Source organism: Schistocerca americana, chromosome X, assembly GCF_021461395.2.
Source record: "Schistocerca americana isolate TAMUIC-IGC-003095 chromosome X, iqSchAmer2.1, whole genome shotgun sequence".
Classification (NCBI taxonomy): domain Eukaryota; kingdom Metazoa; phylum Arthropoda; class Insecta; order Orthoptera; family Acrididae; genus Schistocerca; species Schistocerca americana.
In genome coordinates, this window is record NC_060130.1 from 893,430,105 (window position 1) to 893,450,957 (window position 20,853).

A 20,853-nucleotide genomic window follows, 5' to 3' on the forward strand; every position below is an offset into this window, starting at 1 on the left:
TTCTGAGAAAGCATTCAGTACAATTTCGGATGATGTTTTATGCCTGCCGCTGGCTTTAAACTTATAATTTTTCCAGCATATCTATTGAAGTTGCCACAGACTATAATTATATGAGTGGGGTACCTATTTGAAATGACTCAAGTTTTCTTTGAACTGTTCAGCAACTATATCTTCTGAGTTGGGGGGGGGGGGGGGGAGGAAGGGGGGGGGGGTCAGTAAAATGTCCAATTAATTGTTTAGTCCTATTGTCAAGTATAACCTCTACCCATACTATTTCGCAGGAACTATCTACTTCAATTTCACTAAAAGGCAAACTACTTCTGACAGCAATAAATACTCCACCACCAATTGTATTTAATCTATCCTTTCTGAACACTGTTAGATCATTAGAAAAAATTTCTGCTGAGCTTATTTGAGCTTCAGTACTTTCTATTAGGGCTTGAAGCTCTGGTTCTTTCCCAACACAGCTACGACAATTTACAACTACAATACTGATTGTTTCTACAACTAACTTACTATGTTGTACCTTCTGCCATTTAGACAGGGCCCTTTCTGTGGCTTCCTGAGACCCTCTAACGTAGAAAACCAGCCAGTCCCTTCCACACAGCGCCCACTACCCGTGTTGCTGCTTCCTGTATGTAGTGATTGTCTCTGCGATCTTCTCTAGATTGTTGCACAGATGACAAAATGGTAGATATCGAAATAGTTGACAGAGAGATAGAAAAACAATTAAAATTGCTCAAAAGAGGAAAGGCCACTGGGCCTGATGGGATACCTGTTCGATTTTACACTGAGTACGCGAAGGAACTTGCCCCCTTCTTGCAGCGGTGTACCGCAGGTCTCTAGAAGAGCGTAGCGTCCCGAAAGATTGAGAAAGGGCACAAGTCATCCCCGTTTTCAAGAAGGGACGTCGAATAGATGTACAGAACTATAGACCTATATCTCTAACGTCGATCAATTATTATGTTCGAGAATAATGACTTTTCTGGAGACTAGAAATCTACTCTGTAGGAATCATCATGGGTTTCGAAGAAGGCGATCGTGTGAACCCAGCTCGCGCTATTCATCCACGAGACTCAGAGGGCCATAGGCACGGGTTTCAAGGTAGATGCCGTGTTTCTTGACTTCCGCAAGGCGTTTGATGCAGTTCCCCACAGTCGTTTAATGAACAAAGTGAGAGCACATGGACTACCAGACCAATTGTGTGATTGGATTGAAGAGTTCCTAGATAATAGAACACAGCATGTCATTCTCAATGGAGAGAAGTCTTCTGAAGTAAGGGTGATTTCAGGTGTGCCACAGGGGAGTGTTGTAGGACCATTGCTATTCACAATATATATAAATGACCATGTGGATAATACCGGAAGTTCACTGAGGCTTTTTGCGGATGATGCTGCAGTATAGCGAGATGTTGTAACAATGGAAAATTGTACTGAAATGCAGGAAGATCTGCAACGTATTGACGCATGGTGCAGGGAATGGCAATTGAATCTCAATGTAGACAAGTGTAATGTGCTGCAAATACATAGAAAGAAAGATCCTTTATCATTTAGCTACAATATAGCAGGTCAGCAACTAGAAGCAGTTAATTCCATAAATTATCTGGGAGTTGGCATTAGGAGTGATTTGAAATGGAATGACCTTATAAAATTAATCGTCGGTAAAGCAGATGCCAGACTGAGGTTCATTGGAAGAATCCTAAGGAAATGCAATCCGAAAACGAAGGAAGTAGGTTACAGTGCACATGTTCACCCACTGCTTGAATACTGCTCTCCGGTGTGGGATAAGTACCAGATAGGGTTGATAGAAGAGATAGAGAAGACCCAACGGAGAGCAGTGCGCTTCATTACAGGATCATTTAGTAATCGCGAAAGTGTTATAGAGATGATAGATGAACTCCAGTGGAAGACTCTGCAAGAGAGACACTCAGTAGCTCGGTACGGGCATTTGTTGAAGTTTTGAGAACGTACCTCCATGAAGGAGTCAAGCAGTATATTGCTCCCTCCTACATATATCTCACGAAGAGGCCATGAGGATAAAATCGGAGAGATTAGAGCCCACACAGAGGCATACTGACAATCTTTCTTTCCATGAACAATACGAGACTGGAATAGAAGGGAGAACCGATAGAGGTACTCCAAATACCCTCCGCCACACACCGTCAGGTGGCTTTCGGAGTATGGATGTAGATGTAGTGGACTCCGACCTATTTAGCAAAACCCAGAAACCCACCACCCAATGGTGCAAGTCAAGGAGTCTGCAGCTTACACTGTCACAGAACCACCTGAGCCTCTTGTTTCAGACCATCCTCTCGGCTCTGCACCAAAGGACCACAGTCGGTTCTGCCGATGATGCTGCAGATGGTGAGCTCCGCCTTAATTTTGGAAGCAAGCCTGGCAGTCTTTACCATCACCGAAATGGGCTACCACCTGCAGTTGGGTGCACCCTGTACTCTTCATGGCATCCAGAAGCACCCTTTCCACATCTGAAATGACTCCCCCGGTATGCACACTGGCTGCCTTCCGCTCATTGGCAGCCATGTTCCTAAGGGCCCCCATTACGCGCCTTATGTTGGAGCTCCCAACTACCAGCAAATCCACCCTCTGGGAATGTCCAGACCTTGCGAGTCGAGAAGCTTCCTCTGGAATAGGATAGACGACTGCATCTGGCTCAGAGACTTTGCCAGCTGCAGATAACGCCCAAAACGTGTTTGTCAAATGAACCGGGGAGGCCCTACAGTAGGCCCCACGGAAAGTCTTCGCTGCCTGCCAGACTTTGGAATGATCTCCCACTCGACCACGGGTGAGGGGTCAACCTCAATGCAGGCAGTATCTGGGGCGGCCACAACAGTGGATCGATCTGGGGACATGTGGGTGGTGCTCGATGTCCCTCGCATCTCCGCGTCCAACTCCCCACAGTGATGCCCCTTGGTAGCAGCCTCAAGCTCTGTGATGGAAGCCAACAGTGCCTGCAGCTGTGAGCGAAGGGTCACCAACTCAGCTCGCATCTGTACACAGCAATCACAGTGCCTATCCATTTCTGAACTTGCTCCTGTTTGAAACTCGAAAAGATATGTAATAAACAAACGATGTACTCCTTGTTTTGGATTTCATTAAAAATGGTCTGGTCCTCCCAGGTCCAAAGGCGTGAGGCAGGCTGCCACCTCTGCCAACCCTTTAGTCTGCCAGTGAGTTGGAGAAATTTGAGCTTACTGACAGTCGTTCTTCCCATATGCCATTCACGGATGGAAAGGAAAGGGGGAAAGTGATGATCACTTTCCAATCATCATACCTTGCAAACATTATTCCTTTTGCTAACTACAACTTCTTTTAATGTGTTCTGTCTGTTTCACATGATTTTCCTGTTGCAGTGCATTTTCAGGTTCAAGAGAATTACCCATATAAATATGGTAGTTAACAGCTTTTTCAACAATTCTGTTTCCCCCAATATTTAAAGCTTTCAACTGTATGTAGCATACTTAACAAAATATGTGGATCAGCTGAACCTGCTGATACCCGATGTTGGCTTTCTCCTATAACATAATTACGAAAATGATGATGTGATGTATGATGTTATATGTCATAAAGAGAAAGAGGAGAACTGACAATATTTCTTTTGTGTTTGTTAGTTTCTGGAATGTATGTTGTGGAAAGAGACTGATCTGTATTTAGGTTGAGGTATGGATTTGGTTGAAACATTGCAGTTTGGTTGAAAGTTGGCAAAGTGGTATAGAACACTTCATTTAATGCAAACATTCTTGTTTGTACAGTATGTTCGTCTTCATTCTATGTTCGTCTGTGCCTTCATTTCTATTGTCTACATGACAATCTCCCCTTCCAAAAAATTGTAGATTTGCCTAAAGATCTCCTCCAACGATATACAATTGAGGCATTCTACTGTTGAAATAATAACTCTGATTTAGTTGTTAATATCCAGGCAGTGGATTTTTAACAAAGTACAATAAGCAAAAAATATATTCCTATGTATGTACTTGTTCTAATTAATCTGTTTACAAACAATGTACATTTCTCCAGTATCCTTGTAATCAGAAGAGTTTTAGGTTGCCTAGATATGTAAATGAATATGTTTTCATGCAGCTATGTTGTACATCATTTAACAGTTTCTTCATTGTTTGCACGTGCTCCATAACTTTCCCAGCATAATGCTAAAAACTCTCTGAATGTAAAACTTCCAGTCATTTTTGTTCAATCATTGTATTTCCCTTACTTTGTAGGTGAAAGGTAGATTTCATGTAACTATCGCTGCCATATCTTCACTGAATGGACAGTCCCATACTGTAGACATCTGTAGCTGTTGCTTTGTTATCCTACAGTGTGGCCAATCAGATGTTGCACTTGTTTGTTTGTTTTTCTCAACACAGTAAGTTGTTTCTTTTAAAGTACTTTATTGTGTTCCTTCTTATATTCCAGTTATGACTTAAAAAGTATTCCTTCCTTTGAGTCTATATACAGCTGGCTGGCTGGCTTGTTTGCTTGACAGGGTGGTGCATTGGTAAACGTGTTGGACTAACATTTCCTTGAATAGCATAAGGCAAATTCCCCGATGTTTCCATTAAAAAATGTTAAGATGGATTATGTTCCCCTTTCGTGTCTGACCCTTGCTTGTGCTCATCCTCGTGTGACCTCATCATTACTAGGACATTAAACGCCAATCCTCCTCACTTTGTAGATGACTGTTGACTGCAACTTTTCAGTTGTACTTCTCCTCAAGTTTCTGAATCCAGCTCATTTGCTAACTTCTATAATGTATGAATTGCTTATATGTGCTAAAACTTCATCATAGAATCAGTAAATCGTTTTAATGTACTTTGCTAATGCTTTTGTTCATGGATATACACTACGTGATAAAAAGTATTCAGACACCTGGCTGAAAATGACTTAAAAGTTCGTGGTGCCCTCCGTTGGTAATGCCGGAATTCAATGTGATGTTGACCCACCTTGATGACAGCTTCCACTCTGGCAGGCATAGTTCAGTCAGGTGCTGGAAGCTTTCTTGGGGAATGCCAGCCCATTCTTCACGGAGTGCTGCACTGAGGAGAAGTGTCAATGTCATTTTGTGAGGCCTGGCACAAAGTCGCCATTCCAAAACTTCCCAAAGGTGTTGGATAGGATTCAGGTCAGGACTCTGTGCAGGCCAGTCCATTACCGGGATGTTATTGCCGTGTAACCACTGCACCACAGGCCGTGCATTATGAACAGGTGCTCGATCTTGTTGAAAGATGCAGCCGCCATCCCCCAATTGCTCTTCAACAGTGGGAAGCTAGAATGTGCTTAAAACATCAATGTAGGCCTGTGCTGTGATAGTGCCATGCAAAACAACAACGGGTGCAAGCCCCCTCCATGAAAAACACGATCACACCATAACACCACCACCTCCGAATTTTACTGTTGGTACCTCACACGCTGGCAGATGACGTTCATTGGGCATTCGCCATACCCACACCCTGCCATAGGATCACATTGTGTACAGTGATTCGTTACTCCGCACAACGTTTTTCCACCGTTCAGTCGTCCATTGTTTACACTCCTCACACCAAGCGGGGCATTATTTGGCATTTTCCAGCATGATGTGTGGCATATGAACAGCCATTTGACCATGAAATCCTGATGCAGTTTGGAATTCCTGTGTGAGGGTCTGGATAGATGTCTGCCTGTTACATATAATGACACTCTTCAACTGTTGGCGATCTCTGTTAGTCAACAGAAGAGGTTCGCCTGTACGCTTTTGTGCTGTACGTGTCCCTTCGCGTTCCCACTTCACTATCACATCAGAAACAGTGGACCTAGGGATGTTTAGGATTGTGGAAATCTCACGTACAGACGTATGACACAAGTGACACCCAATCACCTGACCACGTTCAAAGTCTGTGAGTTCCACGGAGCTCCCCATTCTGCTCTCTCATGATATCTAATGACTACTAAGGTTGCTAATATGAGGTACCTGGCAGTAGGTGGCAGCACAATGCAACTAATATGAAAAACGTATGTTCTTGGTCGTGTCTGGATACTTCTGATCACATTGTGTATATTCTGTTACCTGTATCACCACAGGCCTATTATTGTATGAAATTAGTGTAGAATTTACAAACACACGCTTGACACAGGTCCTATTGACAACATGTGGAGTGCTTCAACTCATCTGCCACAGTTTGTGATGCACATCTGTTCATTTGTGATTATTGTAGTCATGTTAATTGGTATAAGTAAGCAGGTTAAGGAATTGTACAAAAATAAGTCCCATGCTTATATCTGTATCTACACAGACGAACCAAAACACTATGACCACCTGTATAATAGCTTGTTTGTCTATCTTAGGAAAGAAACACATCACTGATTCTATATATATATCAGGGATCTGACAGTTCATTAATAGGTTTGTGGAGGTATGTGACATTAGATGTCCACACACATAAATAACGGGCCGTTGATTTGCGTATGTGGTGATGGCACGTGATAGTGACACAGGTGGGTTCCATACGATTTACATCAGGTGAATTTAGTTGCTGAGACATCAACATGAGTTCACTGTAATGCTCTTCAAACTACAGTAGCGCGGTTCTGGCTCCGAGACATGGACAATTACACTGCTGAAAGATGACATTGCTGGTGGGGAACACATCAAGGATGCAGGCAGTTTGCAGGTGTCAGCATGTCTTCGATTACTACCACAGGTCCTATGAAAGTGCAGGAGAATGTCTCCTGTACCATAATACTGCTCCCACCTGCGTGCATCCGTGGCGCAGTGTACGTTTCAAGCTGTCATTCACCTTGATGAAAGCGTTTGTGGAGATGACCATCGGCCTAGTGTAGCAAAAATGTGATTCACATGAAGAGCCGACATGTGTCCATTGATTGATGGTCATGCACCAGCATTGTGCTCTTTTGGCAGAGATGCCACAGATCCGAATATTTCATACTTTACAGAGCAGGACGAGCCTCCAAAACCCACATTCTGTGAAGAGTCGTGGACATCCAACAATGTGACGTCTAGTGGTAGTTTTGCTGTCCTCCTACCTCTTTACATAGGTGCTCATGACAGTAACATGTGAGTATTCGACCAGCTCCACCATTTTCAAGATACTCGTTCACAAGTCATGTGTAATAATAATAATCTGCCCTATGTCAGAGACTTCTTATCTCCGTGTATTTCCCCATTTGCAGCCCGTATCTTTGGTAGGGTGATCCCCTACATACTTTTGTTACCATGTCATGTGCCTGCAACACTACCATTTGGCATCCAGTGTCACGATGGACAGTGGTCGTAAAGTTTTGGCTGTTAAGTGTATACTACTATATAAAGACAAGTCATTGTTTAACATTGTTTGAAAAGTGCTTGACTGATTTACTTAAAATTGTTACACAATACTCAAATGAATGTTGAAAAGTTCTTGATTGATTTACTTCAGATTTTTACGCATTACTCTAATGAACATTTGGGCAGACATAGGCCATGTATCTTTTTAACATATATAATATGTAAACAAATATCTTTACTACTATATGAAGGAAGCCACTGTTTAATGTTGTTCACAAAAATCTGGAAATGTACTAGATCAGTTTACTTGAAACTTTTACATAATATTCTAATGTATATTTGGACAATATATTATAGGGATACATTGTTAGCAAAAATCTCGAATAATTCTTGACCAGTTGACTTCATTTTCTTACACAATAGTCTAATAAATATTCAGACACATAGGCTATACAGTTTTTTAAACAACAATGTACGAGGTTTCTGTTATAACTGGCTGTGAGAAAGAAAGTGCTGTGCTGCACTATGCTGTGAAAATGTGTAATTTGGTTTTCTTCCTTTCACTCAGTTTTAACTACAATATCAAGGGCATTTAAACCATTAGAAAAATTGTTTCTTACGTATATATTCTTCCTCAGTAGATATATTTTTAAACAAAAATTGTATGCGCAGCAATGTACCATTTTGTTTTCTTCCTCGCAGTCACATTTTGCATAAATCAGGAAAGCTATATTTGTAGCTTATTGGCTCATTATTACAATAATACTTCAGAATCTGAATTTGGAATAATAATAATAAATAAGGCTCAAGGTCAGAGAGAGGGTGAAGAGGAGAAATGAAACATTTTAATTAAATTGAGAGTGTGTATTTTTGTCATAGTTTGTGTTTGGGGAAATTGCAATGAATGGAAAATTGAATATCAGAGGGGTTTAATTTAAATTGCATCACACTATGAATGTTTAAATGTATATATATTCCCTATCTACTTATTGAGATCATTGGTATGCAGCATTGTATGTCTGACAGTTGCAAAGTGTGTTTTGATTCCTCACAGGCATAAGTGAATCATCCAGGCAGATATTTACAGTTATTTTTATGTTGTTTAATGAGCACACCAAGTTTTAATTATACATGTGTGTCATATTGTATAGAAATGTTGAATGCAGAAAGCTTCATCAGTTTTTGCACACTCCACTCACTGACATTACCAGTAAGTACCAACACTTATTCACTCATTTGTGGACATGTCTATCAGATTTACACCTACCATCTTGTCTCACCACTTGAATCATTAACAAAAATTTTCACTGTACACATCTAAGAAAGTAGTTCTACATGTATATTTATACTCCGCAAGCCACCCAACGGTGTGTGGCACAGGGCACTTTATGTGCCACTGTCATTACCTCCCTTTCCTGTTCCAGTCGCATATGGTTCGTGGGAAGAACGAGTGCCGGAAAGCCTCTGTGCGTGCTTGAATCTCTCTAATTTTACATTCGTGATCTGTTCGGGAGGTATAAGTAGGGAGAAGCAATATATTCGATACCTCATCCAGAAACGCACCCTCTCGAAACCTGGACAGCAGGCTACACCGTGATGCAGAGTGCCTCTCTTGCAGAGTCTGCCACTTGAGTTTGCTAAACATCTCCGTAATACTATCATTCTTACCAAATAACCCTGTGACGAAATGCGCCGCTCTTCTTTGGATCTTCTCTATCTCCTCTGTCAACCTGACCTGGTATGGATCCCACACTGATGTGATGTGCAATACTCAAGTATAGGTCGAACAAGTGTTTTGTAAGCCACCTCCTTTGTTGATGGACTACATTTTCTAAGGACTCTCCAAATGAATCTCAACCTGGCACCCGCCTTACCAACAATTAATTTTATATGATCATTCCACCTCAAATAGTTCCGTACGCATACTCTCAGATATTTTACAGAAGTAACTACTACCAGTGTTTGTTCCACTATCATATAATCATACAATAAAGGATCCTTCTTTCTATGTATTCGCAATACATTACATTATTCTATGTTAAGGGTCAGTTGCCACTCCCTGCACCAAGTGCCTATTCGCTGCAGATCTTCCTTCATTTCGCTGCAATTTTCTAATGCTGCAACTTCTCTGTATAGTACAGCATCATCTGCGAAAAGCCGCATGGAACTTCCAACACTATCTACTACGTCATTTATATATATTGTGAAAAGCAATGGTCCCATAACACTCCCCTGTGGTACGCCAGAGGTTAATTTAATGTCTGTAGACGTCTCTCCATTAAGAACAACATGCTGTGTTCTGTTTGCTAAAAACTCTTCAATCCAGCCACACAGCCGGTCTGATATTCTGTAGGCTCTTACTTTATCAGGCGACAGTGTGGAACTATATCGAACACCTTCCAGAAATCAAGGAAAATGGCATCTACCTAGGAGCCTGCATCTAATATTTTCTGGGTCTCATGAACAAATAAAGCGAGTTGGGTCTGATACGATTGCTGTTTCCGGAATCCATGTTGATTCTTACAGAGTAGCTTCTGGGTTTCCAGAAATGGCATGATACGTGAGCAAAAAACATGTTCTAAAATTCTACAACAGATCAATGTCAGAGATATAGGCCTATAGTTTTGCACATCTGCTTGACGACCCTTCTTGAAAACTGGGACTACCTGTGCTCTTTTCCAATCATTTGGAACCTTCCGTTCCTCTAGAGACTTGCGTTACACAGCTGTTAGAAGGGGGGCAAGTTGTTTCGTGTACTCTGTGTAGAATCGAGTTGGTATCCCGTCAGGTCCAGTGGACTTTCCTCTGTTGAGTGATTTCAGTTGCTTTTCTATTCCTTAGATACTTATTTCGACGTCGGCCATTTTTTCGTTCGTGCAAGGATTTAGAGAAGGAACTGCATTGTGGTCTTCCTCTGTGGAACAGCTTTGGAAAAAGGTGTTTAGTATTTTAGCTTTACGCGTGTCATCCTCTATTTCAATGCCATTATCATCCCAGAGTGTCTGGATATGCTGTTTCGATCCACTTACTGATTTAACGTAAAACCAGAACTTCCTAGGATTTTCTGTCAAGTCGGTACATAGAATTTTACTATCGAATTCACTTGACATCGTTTAGCTTCTGTTTGTCTGAGAGGTTTTGGCTGCGTTTAAATTTGCAGTGAAGCTCTCTTTGCTTTCGCTGTAGTTTCCTAACTTTGTTGTTGAACCATGGTGGGTTTTTCCCATCCCTCGCAGTTTTACTCGGCATGTACCTGTCTAAAACGCATTTTACGATTGCCTTGAACTTTTTCCATAAACATTCAACATTGTCAGTGTCGGAACAGAAATTTTCGTTTTGCTCTGTTAGGTAGTCTGAAATCTGTCTCCTATTACTCTTGCTAAACAGATAAACCTTCCTCCCTTTTTTTATATTCCTATTTACTTCCATATTCAGGGATGCTGCAACGGCCTTATGGTCACTGATTCCCTGTTCTGTGCTTACAGAGTCAAAAAGTTTGGGTCTGTTTATCAGTAGGTCCAAGATGTTATCTCCACGAGTCGGTTCTTTGTTTAGTTGCTCGAGGTAATTTTCGGATAGTGCACTCAGTATAATGTCACTCGATGCTTTGTCCCTATCAGCCGTCCTAAACATCTGAGTGTCCTAGTCTATATCTGGTAAATTGAAATTTCCACATAAGACTATAACATGCTGCGGAAATTTATGTGAAATGTATTCCAGATTTTCTCTCAGTTGTTCTGCCACTAGTGCTGCTGAGTTGGGAGGTTGGTAAAAGGAGCCAATTATTAACATAGCTTAGTTGTTGGAGTATGACATCCACCCATAATAATTCACAGGAACTATCCACTTCTATTTCACTACAGGATAAACCACTACTAACAGCGACAAACACGCCACCACTGGTTGCATGCAATCTGTCCTTTCTAAACACCGCCTGTACCTTTGTAATAATTTCGGCAGAATTTACCTCTGACTTCAGCCAGCTTTCCGTTCCTATAATGATTTCAGCTTCAGTGCTTTCTATCAGTGCAGTTAAAAAGTAAATGTTGTTACGCAGACTGTTTTGCATAGCTGCACATTAGAAAAGAGGGATGAAGCTGTGCATAGACTGCAGAGTTCCACATGCATGCTACAAGTGCAGTCCAGAATGTAGGAGTGCTTTCCTAAGACGTATGTAATACAAATATGAGTTTTGGCTGCTGATGCCTTAAACCATTAAATTTGATACCTTTCTCACATAGAAAGATTTAACTTCAGACTATTAGATAGCATGCATTGTCATCTTAAAACTGAGTAGTGCTAGCTTTGATATGTAGCATGATTTTTACCATACTGAAAATCTTTTTCATTTTATAGTGTTTTAATTTGTGTACATTTTTTGTCAGATGCTGTATCGATGACCTAACTTCACAGCCTGAACAGGATAAAAATTCATTATCAGATAATTTATTAGGAGCAGAAAATTTCAGGCAAGATGCATTACCTGAAAACATGACTTTGCTTGAGGGAAAAGCTGTACAAGCCACAAGTGAACGTATTCATCAGATGCTAGTGGATGAGGGATTTTGTGAGGTGAGTATTTGGTATTCCAGTTCATACTGTAAATTCAGTGTTTTAGTTCAAGATTTAAGTGGATCATAATAGAATTAAATTATAGGGTGTCCCACTCAGACCTCACTGATTTCAAAGACCCAGAGGAAAAAACCCACAGTAGATGCGACAGTGAAAAATGCACCACAGTGTAGAGCATCTCAAACAATTTATTAACTTATCATCAATACACCTCTACATGTGAACCATTTGTAGCACGAAGAATATTGAGTCTATATTCAATTTCGTGCCAAGTTCTTTGTAACCTTTCTTATGTTACTGTTGCAATCACATTAAAGATACGGTGTCGCAACATAGAAATGTCGTCCACTTTGGTTGCATACATGCGGTCCTTCAGGAATCCGCACATGAAGAAATCAAGCGGTGTAATTTTGGGTGAATGTGGTGGCCAGGCAATGGGTCCTCCACATCTGATTCAATGACTGGGAAATTTCCTATCCAGGAACTTGCGAACAGCTGTTGACTAATGCGGCGGAGCTCCATCTTGTTGAAAAATGATGTTGGGTTGCAAGTCCTGTATCTGAAGGTACACAAACTGCTCCAACATGTCCAGATACACTGACCCATTCACTGTTTGTTCTGCAAAGAAGAACGGTCCAACAATCCTGTCATGCATTAGCCCACACCAGACGTTTAGTTTAGGGCTATCACAAACATGTTCAATGACAATGTGCGGATTTTGCGAACCTCAAATGTGAACATTATGCCTGTTAATGCTTCCTGAAAGATGAAACGTTGCCTTATCTGAGAATAAACATCTTTCCAGGAAGCTGGCATCCATATCAATACGCTGCAGCATATCCGCAGCAAATTGTTGTCGGTGTGATTTGTCGTTGGATGTTGCAGAATTTGCACTTTGTAAGCACACATACAAAGACATTGGTGAACTACACGATGCATTGTTGATCGAGGTACATCAAGTTGCCTAGATGCTTGACGAATTGACTTACGTGGGCTTCTGAGAAACGTTTTTCCGATGTCCTCCACTGTCTCTTGTGAAACTCCATAACATGCACAGCCAGAATGTTTCAGAACACTTCCTGTTGCCAAAACTTCCTATGCTATTCCTTAATTGTTTTCACATCAGGTGGATTGCATTCATACACAGGTTCACAATTTCTTTGCACAGTAATTAGCCATTTTGTTTCTGCAAACCACACTACTTCTTGCGTGCGCTGCTGTGGAGGCACTATTTTTCATTTCATGCGACCATGCTGCACTCTGGTGACGATACTTGGCATTTCTGATGCAGGAATATAAATTCTTTGAGATGCTCTACAATGTGGTGCATTTTTCATTGCCGTATCTACTGTGGCTTTTCTCTCCTCCGTCCTTGAAATCAGGGAGGTTTGAGTGGGTCACCCTGTATTATTGTGGACTGTAAGTATTGCTTCAGTTCAACTCTCTTTGAATTATTTGGTCTGCTGCTTCAAAACTTAACTGCTTATATTGTATCCACACACATGTAAATGAGTTGCAATAATTAAGAGCTCAATGAAGCTGATCATGTAGTACAACATTGTCTACAGGAACATAAAAGCTGATCAAAACAGCATGACATAGTTTGGATTGTCCAAAAGTGTAATGTCACAACTGTGTATACACTTTTAACACACTGGAGGAGGTATTTCAAAATAATAATGTCAAAGTCATCCATGAACAACTAACTACAGCCAGGGACTATTGTTCCTCCTCATTCTAGACCCATAAGTGTAGGGAGCAATTAAATTCAAATGCAACAAGCCTTGCAACTTGTAGAATCCTGATTATCGATGTATACAGTCATATTTGTAAAGGTTGCCTCTGTCCACTTAGATCAGTGGTGTTACCATTACCCCAGTAAGAACACAACAGTGTAGTGCATGAAGACATATGACAGAGCAACAATAGTAGAGTGGTTGGTGGTGGTCTCAGTGTTTGCGGGTATGATAGGGCACAATTTAGTACTGAATGGGTTAGCAGATGCACTTAGTAATGTTTTGATGATACACGATTTATCAGCTTAATACAAGGAAAAGACCACCTTTTTAGCTGGATGGTTTGTGTCCGCTGCCTTTGGTGTGGAAGGATAGTTCAGAGTCCTGATATTGCCTTAGATTTGTCGGAGGTAGGGAGGTCTGGAAAAGGGTGAACTCTGCCTTGTGAGTCCACATGAGGAGTTGCTTGAATAAAGAAGCAGCAGCAGCAGCATAATCATCAGGATTCATCTGCTGTCAATAATGGCTGTAGGGATTGGCAACCTGCTGATCCCACAATCATAGATTGCTCCTTGTACTGCCTTGTAGGCAGCAGTCGGCCTGCTGGAACAGGTCTCGCACCTAATCTGTGAGTCGTGTTTTGTTTTGTTTTATTTTTTTACGTTTAATACTAGGAAAGAACATAAGCTGTGTATATCAACTTATAAATGTGTAAAGATGTGCTTCATGAGGAAAGAACATTTGGTCCATTCATGACATTATTGAACTAGCCATCCCAGCATTAAAAATGATTTAGATAAACCTACGAGATATCAGAATGGCTGGATAGGGCACAAACCTCCATCGTCTCCAATCTGAAGCAGTGTTCTTAACAGGTGCACTCTTTCATTTGGTTTAGAGGCAGTTTTAATTCCTTTTTTAAAACCTGGGAAAGACCACACGAGCCCGAGTAGCTACCGTAGTGTTGCCCTCACTTGTTGCATGGGAAAGACCTTGGAGCGGATGGCCAACCGTCGCCTTGTCTGGATGTTAGAATCCCGGCAACTCCTTAGTTGCTTTCAGTGTGGGTTCAGGAGGTATCTTTCTACCTTCTATAACCTTTCCCTCCTGGAGGCGGCTATTCAACAAGCTTTCCTACGCCATCATCACCTTCTAGGTGTATTTTTCGACATCGAGAAGGCCTACGATACCACTTGGAGGCATCTCATCCTGGAGCAACTTCACGAATGGGGTTTTTGTGGTTGTCTTCCTCTTTTTATTCAGTCTTTCCTCTCGCCACGATATTTTAGATACCGAATTGGTGACGTCCTGTCTGATCACTTTGAACAGGAGAACAGTGTCCGTCAGAGTAGCATTTTAAGTGTGACTCTCTTTGCCATTGCTATTAATAGCATTACGTCCATAGTGAAAAGTCCTGTCCAGTGTTCCTTGTTTGTGGATGATTTCTCTTTGTTATGCTCTTCTTCAAGCCTTGCAACGACAACGCATCGGTTGCTGAAGGCACTGGTGTAGATGAATCGTGTTCGGGGCGATCGATTTCTTCTCTGCTCCGATTCTCTTAGTGCCTTACAATCACTGTAGAATCTGTACCCAACTGAGGAGATGGTCCAGCTGACATATGACCAACTGTACTTGCTCCAACAGCGGGGTAAGGAGGTATCCTTCTGCTGGGTGCCTTGTCATGTAGGAATATGGGGCAATGAACAGGCCGATCGGGCTGCCAAGGAGGCCTGCAGAGAGCAGGATATGGTCCAGTGTCCTATTCCCTACACAGGAAGTGCATGGAGATGTGGGAGGAAGAATGGCTGTCGGTGACGGCCAATAAACTGCGGTTGGTGCAGTCAACATCTCGGCTGTGGTGTTCCTCCTGCCGGTTGCTCAGGCGGGAAGAAGTGGCCCTCACATGTCTTTGGATCGGGCACTGTCCTCTCACACATAGCTTTTTATTACGGATCCTTTGTTTTGTGATGCTTGTGGTGTGCAAATCTCTGTCTGGCACGTTTTAACAGACTGCATTTTATACCGTGATGCAAGGGCAGAAGCACGAGTTGATGGGGATCTGCCTTGTGTTTTAGCTAACGATGAGACGTGTGTGTCTAGGGTTTTAAAGTTTTGTGGTGTGTCTGGACTCTGGCCTAAACTTTTAGGCTGGAGGTTTTAATGTATTGCAGAGTGGCTGATGCGTCCCTTTTTTCCTTGCAGTCAGCCAGCCACTTCCATCTGCTACATTGTTTTAGCTCCCTCTACCACTTTTTTCCTGTGTTGTCCATGTTTTACTGCTGACGCCCTGCTTCATCCCATGCTTCGGTGTGGGTAGGCACATATTTTTCAAAGCTTGTTACCCGTGTTTTATGTTCTGTTTTATCTTACTGTTCTGAATATTTTCTTGACACCTGTCTCACTATGTTACTGAGCGGGCACTGAAGACCTTGCTGTTGTGCACCCAAAAAAACCCTCTACTACTACTACTCATTTGGTTTATACCTAGAGTACAATGCTCTTTTGTTTATAGATACATGAAACAAGTTAGCTTGATAACATGGAGAACAATTATAAACTGTTCATTGCCTCTCTCGACACTTATCACTGCACTCTTCAGCAGAATTTATAGAATGTGAGACAGTTGCATATTTGTTTACAAGGTGCACAAATATTATGGTGGCTGACTGATGATTTGTGTATCTTTCTTGCTTGGAGTCATCAGTAACTTTTAACAGGTGCTAGAAAAATGATAATACAGTAATTATACTTGAAAGTGTGGATAACATAAAACCAATGGTAAATTTTATATCTACTTTATATATTTTTCTCATTGCAGTTTGTGTATTACTGCTTCAAACTGATTCATAGCACAGTGTTTGGATAGTGCCATTTTGCCATATATGGTACACTTTAACCATGGTGGCATGCAAACAGTTTACAAACTTAGCCATTTTGGAAAAGCTTCTGCCCTGGGCCTGAATGCCAATAATCAAGCCCTTGTGGACATTATATAATTCACTTCGTTTCCACATTCTGACAGCACGACAGCAAGTGCACTGTTTTCCATGTCACCCCGACACACCCTGTAAACCCTCCATTGGTAGTTCTGCCACCTGTCTTATGTGAGCGGCTATTGCATATCATTGTCAAACATAGGCAACTTTCATACACCCTGTAAACCCTCCATTGGTAGTTCTGCCACCTGTCTTATGTGAGCGGCTATTGCATATCATTGTCAAACATAGGCAACTTTCATATTAATGTGACTGGACTGTGTACGTCAATACACTTACTTGCTTAAACAAGGGAATTATTATTAAGTATTTATGCTGCCCAAACGCTTCACACCAAATATATGTATGGATTACTCTATTTATATGTCTCATTGCCATTTTTGGTAACAGCCATGTTCTTTTTAAGCATATGTCCACTATATACAGCCACGTAATTTAATCCGATAATTATCTCCGCCATGGGGCTCACATCAAGTGAGAACATGCTTTACCAGCATGGGACCACCACACCTTGCAGCACTATCTCCCTTTTTGTGCTGTAAGTCCATCCTTCTACATCCCCTTCATTTCTGTGGGTGGTCTTCTTGGCGCTGATGATGCCTGCATTTTGTTTATGAATTTGGACACTCATTGTTAGGGTAGGGAAAATTTCACAAATATGATAACTTAAAAAATAATGCAAAATTATTGATTTTAGCGAAGTTGGCAGTTTCTATTAGATATTGTGAAATTTTTAATTTTTCTGTATAAAAGTTTTATAAATCAGAGGTGGCAGTTTACTGATATTCATAACTAATAGCTATTGACTGTTAAAATTGTATTTTAACTTTTGATCTCCTCAAGGCTGAGATTTGTGTATAATCTTAAATTGAAAGTTCATTTCCCACAAATGAAAATAGCACTGAATTTGGTTTAAAAAAAGAAAGTGAATTTGCCAAACACAACTCCAAATTTGGCAAAAAATAACACTGAATTTGGCCATACAGCAAACGATTTTTTCCTGTTCCTACTCATTGTTTTTCTCTCTTCTGGCACTTCATATGTTTTATTCTTCACTACATGGTCCCCATTGTTGGGTTTTGATCTACCATTCCTTGTCCAAATTTTACAGAAGTGCAGACTGTGCGTTCCACCTTTTGTGCCTTTCTTTCTTTGCATCCTTCCGTTCTGGCAAAAGTAATATTCCCAGATCCCAACACGGTAGCCGTCTTGTAGTGGGAGATTCATCAAGTGCCTACACAGTGTTAGTCCTCTGATCATGCATCCATCGCACTATTGGTGCCTGCACATACGCAAAGCAGTAGGTGTTCATTGTGGCTCGGTTACGGCAATTCCGGGCAGCGGTTACCTAGAAAGGTATCTGTTGTTGTGGATGGGTGGTGCCGCTGGGTAAAACTCCCATTCAAAGTGGTCGCACTAAGGCTTGCAAATGAATCACCCCAAACATTCTGTTGGTGGTCGCATCGACCCAGGAGTCTCTTCTGAAGGAAAGGATTGCTAAAATGGGAAGATGGAAGACCCCACAATGTTTCCTTCCCTGGCTATGCCGTGGGAGGAACATTGGGCTAGAAACAAGGGGAGAAATACTCGCCACAATACTGAGTTTGCTCTAGGATCAACAGGGATTCTGTTTTGGTCACAAAGCCATATTGTTTATTGAACACTTTGAAGTCTTGTTCGGGGAAGTAGCAGCGAATTTAAAAATGGAGAGGGGTTGTGTTCTGATTTAAAACAGCATCCCCTGCTCAATTACGGTTGCTGCTTGCCTGTGACAAGCTCAGTGACATTCCTGTAACTATATGCACCCCCCTCCCCCCAAATTATAGTCTCAATGTGGTAGAGGGTATCATCTTCCAATGCACAACCTCCTTTCACAGACCGATGATGATTTGCAGGCCAATTTGGAGAGATGGGATGTGCATTTTTCCATCATGTACAGTGTGGAGCAAAGGACAATAAGGTTGACACTGATGGCAGAAGGTGATTTGTTGCCTGAAAAGGTCAAGGTGATGATGTGTTGATCCATTGTGAAACTCTTTATGTTCCCTCTTGCATGTGGTGCTTCAAAGGCACAAAATTCAGGCAGATGTCTTCCCATTTTCAACACCAGTCCCATCTGTAGGGATTGCAGACATCAGTTATGCATGAATACTACTGGTGCTCTCCCACCCCCTTCATCTGGTCTGTGTCCACTGCAGGGATCACCATTCCCCCTGTCTAGAGGAATGCAGTATATTCCAAATAGAAAAGAAAATATAAGACACTTCACTGACTCATGTATCAGGATGGCAGAAAGAAATATGATAATCTGCATCCAGTACACCAGTACATATGGCAATGACATTTGCTACTGCTACGACATCATCCTTTCTAGTGATAGTACCCTCACTCTTCTTGCCTTCTACGTTGTCTCTGTGGTGCCACTCGACTCTGCCCACTCTCACGATCAGTGGGAGCCCTCCTACTTTTTCCCCCACACCCACTAGACTTTCTACCCACAGTGCATATTGATACTCAACCCCCAGTTCATGAAGCAACTTCCTCCACCAGTGAGTTTCACTGGGAAGGCATCCCTTGGGATGCTCTGCTCCGAGAACTCTGGAGATCTGCAACCAGACGCCAGCCAATGGCTGAAGAAGCCACAGGCTTATGGTCGTAGGGCTTCACATTCCTCCTCTCTCCCTGAATCTAGGGCAGAAAAGCCCCCACAAACATCGAAATCATGCGAGGAGGAGGAGGAGGAGGAGGAGGAGGACATGAAAAAGACCTCCAAGAAAAAGGAAGTTCCACCTGTCCCCCTGCCACAAGACCCTTCATGTCCCGACTCTGTACCCAAGGCGGAGTTCCTGGTGACCTTTGTGTAACCATATCGCCCCCCACCACCCCCACCACCACCACCACCACCACAGCCTGCTTAGGAACCTATATGTATTTATGTCATATCCTCACAACGAGTGGCAGCAGGCAACCCTGGGTCCCTTCATTCCCCCACAGTATACCAGTAGTGTGATCCTCCAGTGGAACTGTAGTGGTTATTTCTACCACCCAGCTGATTTGCAGTGCCTCTTAAGTGTTTCTCCTGCTTTATGGATTGCCCTCTAGGAAATGTGGTTCCCAGCATTGCAAACACCTACCCTCCACGGATGTCGGAGCTATTTTAAGACTTGAGCTGACTATTCCAGAGCATCAGATGGCATTTGCACGTACGTTCTTGTCTCTGTCTATGGCGAACGTGTGACAACTTGGAAGGCTGTGACCATTCATGTAAGAAACTCTCTGAATTTCACCCCTTGTTTGGTGGCACTATGATCACTGGCCGTGGTGAAGCCATCGAAACTTGGCTCGCAGAGCTTTATCTTTGGCTCTTGAATACCAGTGCCCCCACACGTCAGCATGGCATATGAATCCTATTTGGCCATTGTTCTTTCCTTTTGCTGTGGTCTTCTCCCCTCTATCCATTGGAGAGTTCGTGATGACCTATGTAATAGTCGGCATCCAGCCAGTTGGGCTCTCAACAGTGCTGACTGGATGCCTTGGAGGTATCAACACGTCTGTCCAGTCCACAGCTACAATCATTCTATCACCTGCTATTGCTCATGATTCCCCAATGGAAGACAGTACCTTGGTGAACTTCAGAAATCGATGTGGCCATTACAGGTCACAGACATGCTCTCCAACACCATAAGCAATATCCATCAACGGAGCATCTCATTGCCATTAAAAGGCTCCAGGTCTGGATCCACCAACTAATAAAATGACGGAAACAAAAATGTTGGTAATGATACATTGCTACCATTGAACTGTGTACCCCCCTGCGGGTCCAGTGGTTAGAATATGCCCGAGATATTCCTGCCTGTCGTAAGAGGTGACTAAAAGGAGTCTCGCACTTTTTGGCCTTTACGTGATGGTCCCCTGTAGGGTTTGACCTCCATTTTTCAAAATTTTCCCGAAGAGCAAGCCAAATGGGGAAGGGCACCTTACATGATGCATAGTGTCCATCATGTGCTGAGACCTCTCACATCCTTCGTCGATGTGGATCTGCACTTCCGCACATTCTCCAGCTGTTGGGTGAGGTCACCCTCCTGGGTGTGTTTCCTTTCATCCTCTGTGCAGTATTGCTTTCTGCGCTGTTGACAATAATGGACTACTTAGCTCGTTTGCGCCTGATGCCCAGCACGGTAGCCAGTCTGTTGTGGTGGGGGCGCCATGTACCCTGTTGGTTGTAGCCCCCTGACCACACAGGGATTGCTCTGCTGTTACCCGTGCCGTTAAGT

General features: G+C 42.3%; 1 protein-coding gene across 1 annotated transcript in view; it reads left to right on the forward strand.

Moving 5' to 3' along the window:
• LOC124556448 (tyrosine-protein kinase transmembrane receptor Ror-like) overlaps nt 1-20,853 on the forward strand; it is a 127,081-nt gene that overhangs the window by 12,798 nt on the left and 93,430 nt on the right. Inside the window, exon 2 of the mRNA XM_047130397.1 lies at nt 11,661-11,847. Within this exon, the coding sequence (XP_046986353.1) occupies nt 11,661-11,847 (187 nt within the window). The remainder of the gene's footprint in view (nt 1-11,660; nt 11,848-20,853) is intronic.